Genomic DNA, 3864 nt, shown 5'->3' with positions numbered 1-3864 from the left:
GTGGAGATGTTTGGTTACCCCCTTGAGTTTCTTTATGGATAATTCGTGTTTTCGTAATTGGAAAGTTCTGTGCTGGAATGTGCGTGGTTTAAGCTCTGAGAAACGTCAGCGAGACGTCCGTGCTAAGATTGAGGAAAGTAACTGCTCCATTGTTTGTTTACAAGAAACAAAATGTGAATCTTTCGATCTCAAGTTTATCCGACAATTTTGCCCGCGAAGATTTGATAATTTTGCGTTCGCTCCCTCGCATGGGGCCTCTGGGGGCATTCTAGTTGTTTGGAATTCAGCTTTTTCACTGGTTGTCTCATAGAAATCCAGCGTTTTGCTGTCGTTGTTTCCTTTACTTCAATTCATAATTCTGAAGTTTGGAATCTGGTTTCAGTGTATGGCCCATGCGACGACCCTTTGCGTGATGATTTTGTTCAATGGTTATATCATCTTCAAATACCTGTTGATGCTAACTGGTTGTTACCGGGTGACTTCAACTTTATCAGATCTTTGGACAACAGGAATTTACCTGGTGGTGACGTAAATGATATCTTTCTGTTCAATGAGATTATTGGGCATCTCGGTTTATTGGAATTGCCATTGAAGGGTAGGGCCTATACCTGGTCAAATATGCAGCAACAACCTCTCCTTGAACAGTTGGACTGGTTCTTCACATCTAGTTCTTGGATCTCGTTATACCCTAACATAGTTGTGCACCCCCTCGCTCGCACGGGTTCTGATCATATCCCGTGTTTGGTATCGATTGACACCACCATCCCTAGAGCAAAAGTTTTCCGGTTTGAAAATTACTGGGTGGACTTACCTGGATTTATGGACTGTGTCACGGCCTCATGGAATGCTCCTTTAGCTTGCATGGGCTCGGCAGCTACTGTTATTTCAAAGAAGTTCAAGCGTCTTAGGAGTGATCTGAAGAGATGGCATATTAATCTTGCCTCGATAAAGAAGGTTATTCTTAACTGCTCTAAAGTGATTCTTTGTTTGGATACTCTAGAGGAATGCAGGCCTCTCACAACCCCAGAGTTCAATTTTAGAAAGATAGTTAAGCTCCATCACGAGGATTTGCTTAGGTTGCAGTATATTTACTGGAAGCAGCGTTGCACTATTCGTTACATCAAAGTTGGCGAGGAAAATTCAAAAAATTTCCATGCAATGGCATCTGAGAGGCTGAGGAAAAACAGCATTGCTAGTCTGGTGTCTGATGATCGTGTTACTGTTCATGATCATGACCAAATGGCAGGAGTTCTTTGGCACTCTTTCAAATCAAGGATGGGCCAGTCCAGGGGGATCCGGATGGGCTTTTGCTTGGCTGGTCTTATCCAGCCCATAGATGGCCTGCATGATCTGTCGAGGCCCTTTTCACAAGCTGAAATTGATAAGGTCCTGAAGGAAATGCCTACGGACAGGGCCCCTGGACCTGATGGGTTCAATGGACTTTTTGTTAAGAAATGTTGGCCTGTTATTCAGAAGGATTTTTTGAATCTGATTGAGCAATTTGCTGCTGGCTCGCTGAGCCTGGAGGGCATTAATGGCTCCCTGATAACTCTTATACCTAAAATGATTGCTCCTTAGGGTCCAAGGGATTTCGGGCCTATCTCCTTGACCAACACATGTCTCAAGTTCTTAAATAAGTTGCTTGCTAATAGGCTGCAGTTAGTGATTCTTAAATGTATCCACAAAAACCAGTATGGGTTTCTGAAATCAAGGTCCATTCAAGACTGTCTGGCATGGGCCTTTGAGTACATTCATCAGTGCAAGCAATCTCGGATACCTATACTGATTTTGAAGCTGGATTTTGCCAAGGCTTTTGACACGATCGAGCATGAAGCAATATTGTTAATCCTGCAGCAGAAGGGCTTTGATGTCAAATGGCTAGCTTGGGTTAAGGAAATCTTATCTTCTGGTTCTTCTTCGGTTTTGTTAAATGGAGTGCCAGGCAAACAATTTCAGTGCAAGTGCGGTGTTAGGCAAGGGGACCCTTTATCTCCTCTGCTCTTTGTAATTGCTGCCGATCTTCTGCAATCAGTTGTCAACAGAATGCTGGTTGATGGAGTCCTCACCCTGCCAATTCCCTCCCATGATCCACATTTTCCAATCATCCAATATGCTGATGATACTATATTAATTGTACCTGCAGTGGACTCCCAGCTCATTGCTCTCAAGGAAATGTTGGATGTTTTCTATGCCTCAACTGGCCTCAAAGTGAATTTCCAGAAATCCACAATGGTGCCCCTTAACATTGACAATGAGGAGGCCATTAGGCTTGCGGCTGTGTTTGGATGCTCTTTGGGGACGCTTCCTTTCACTTACCTAGGTCTCCCCATGGGAACTACTAAGCCAAGGATTATTCATCTTTTGCCTTTGGTTGATAGGATGGAAAGAAGGCTTACTGCTAGCTCTGCCATGCTGAATCAAGGCTCCCGGCTTCAGTTGCTGACCTCTGTGTTGTCCTCTATGCCCATTTATTTCCTTTGTTCATTGGACATTCCAATTGGCATTATTAAGCAACTGGAATGAATTCAACGACAATGCCTCTGGCGTGGCAATTCAGACACACCCAAACAGTCACTTGCAGCATGGGAGTTGGTTTGCAGGCCCAAGGATAAAGGTGGTCTTCGCATAATTAACTTGCACCTTCAGAACCAAGGCTTACTCATTAAGCATCTTCATAAGTCTTTCAATAAGGAAGACATCCCTTGGGTCTCTCTTATCTGGAACTCTTATTATGATGGTGTTGTACCCCAGGCCACGGTGTTGTGTGGCTCTTTCTGGTGGAGGGACGTTTTCAAGCTGGCTGATTCTTACAGAGCAATCTCTACAGCCACTGTGAATCAGGGAGATTCTATTTTGTTCTGGTCTGACAGTTGGATACTACACAATTCAAACAGACCACTTCAGGACCGGCTGCCTCACTTATTCTCCTTTGTCAAGGATGACAAGATCTCTGCCATGGATTTCCTGGATTCTGAGGATGTGACATCAATGTTTCATTTGCCAATCTCGAGCGCAGCAGCTTCAGAACTTGATCACCTCCTTCTTTGGGTCACTATGTTGCAAAGAGATGCTACTGCTCCTGATGTGTGGTCTTGGCCTTCAAAGTCTGGTTACTCTGCTAAGAGCTTTTACACCATAATGCACACACACCTTCCGACAATTATGCCTTGTGTTTGGCTTTGGAGAAGTTCATGCACGATGAAAATCAAGGTTTTTGGTTGGTTGCTCTTTTTTGATCGCCTAAACACTCGAGACCTCCTTCTCAGGAGACATTGGAAGACTGATCAAGAGGATAATCTTTGTGTACTTTGTCCTGCCCGTCTGCACGAGGATAGGTTCCATCTCTTCTTCAACTGCAATTTCAGTCAACGGGTCTGGTCTTATCTCCAGATTGATTGGTTGGGCGGACATGATGTGGCCTCCTGCCTTTTGCACGCCAAGAAGAATTTTCAGCAACCATTCTTCTTTGAGGTTATGCTCACTGCGGCCTGGTGCATTTGGACTACTAGGAATGGGAAGATCTTCAGATCAGAGAGGGCCTCGTTTGGCGTGTGGAGGGGTAATTTTGTACATGATATCAACTTGTTGTACCATAGAGTGAGGGAGAGTGTTAAACCTGCTTTCTTAGCTTGGGTTAATAATCTTCCTTAGATTGTTGTATTTTGTAGCATAGGTAAGTAGGCAAGTTTCTTTTCTGCCTTTCTAGTTTGTATATAGGTGGACCTCTATTCTTTTAATATTAAATAAAAGACTGTGGAGCTTTTGCTTCACAGTACATAGTAAAAAACATATTACTGATTGGAAATGATATAGAATTTCTGGATAGCATAAAAGGATACTTGAATAAGATTTTTTTCAATGAAA

At 43.4% G+C, this 3864-nt stretch overlaps 1 protein-coding gene across 1 annotated transcript; it reads left to right on the top strand.

Annotated features, from left to right (window-relative positions):
* Positions 1 to 819: 819 nt before the first annotated feature.
* On the top strand, positions 820 to 1578 carry LOC141026036 (uncharacterized). The gene has a single exon (XM_073501985.1). It carries the CDS (start codon positions 820 to 822, stop codon positions 1576 to 1578), a length of 759 nt encoding a protein of 252 aa, XP_073358086.1.
* The last annotated feature ends 2286 nt before the right edge of the window (positions 1579 to 3864 follow it).

The sequence above is a fragment of the Aegilops tauschii genome, chromosome 6, assembly GCF_002575655.3.
Source record: "Aegilops tauschii subsp. strangulata cultivar AL8/78 chromosome 6, Aet v6.0, whole genome shotgun sequence".
Lineage (NCBI taxonomy): Eukaryota > Viridiplantae > Streptophyta > Magnoliopsida > Poales > Poaceae > Aegilops > Aegilops tauschii.
The sequence above is the reverse complement of the archived record's forward strand: the minus strand, read 5'-3'. Positions and strand labels throughout refer to the sequence as shown.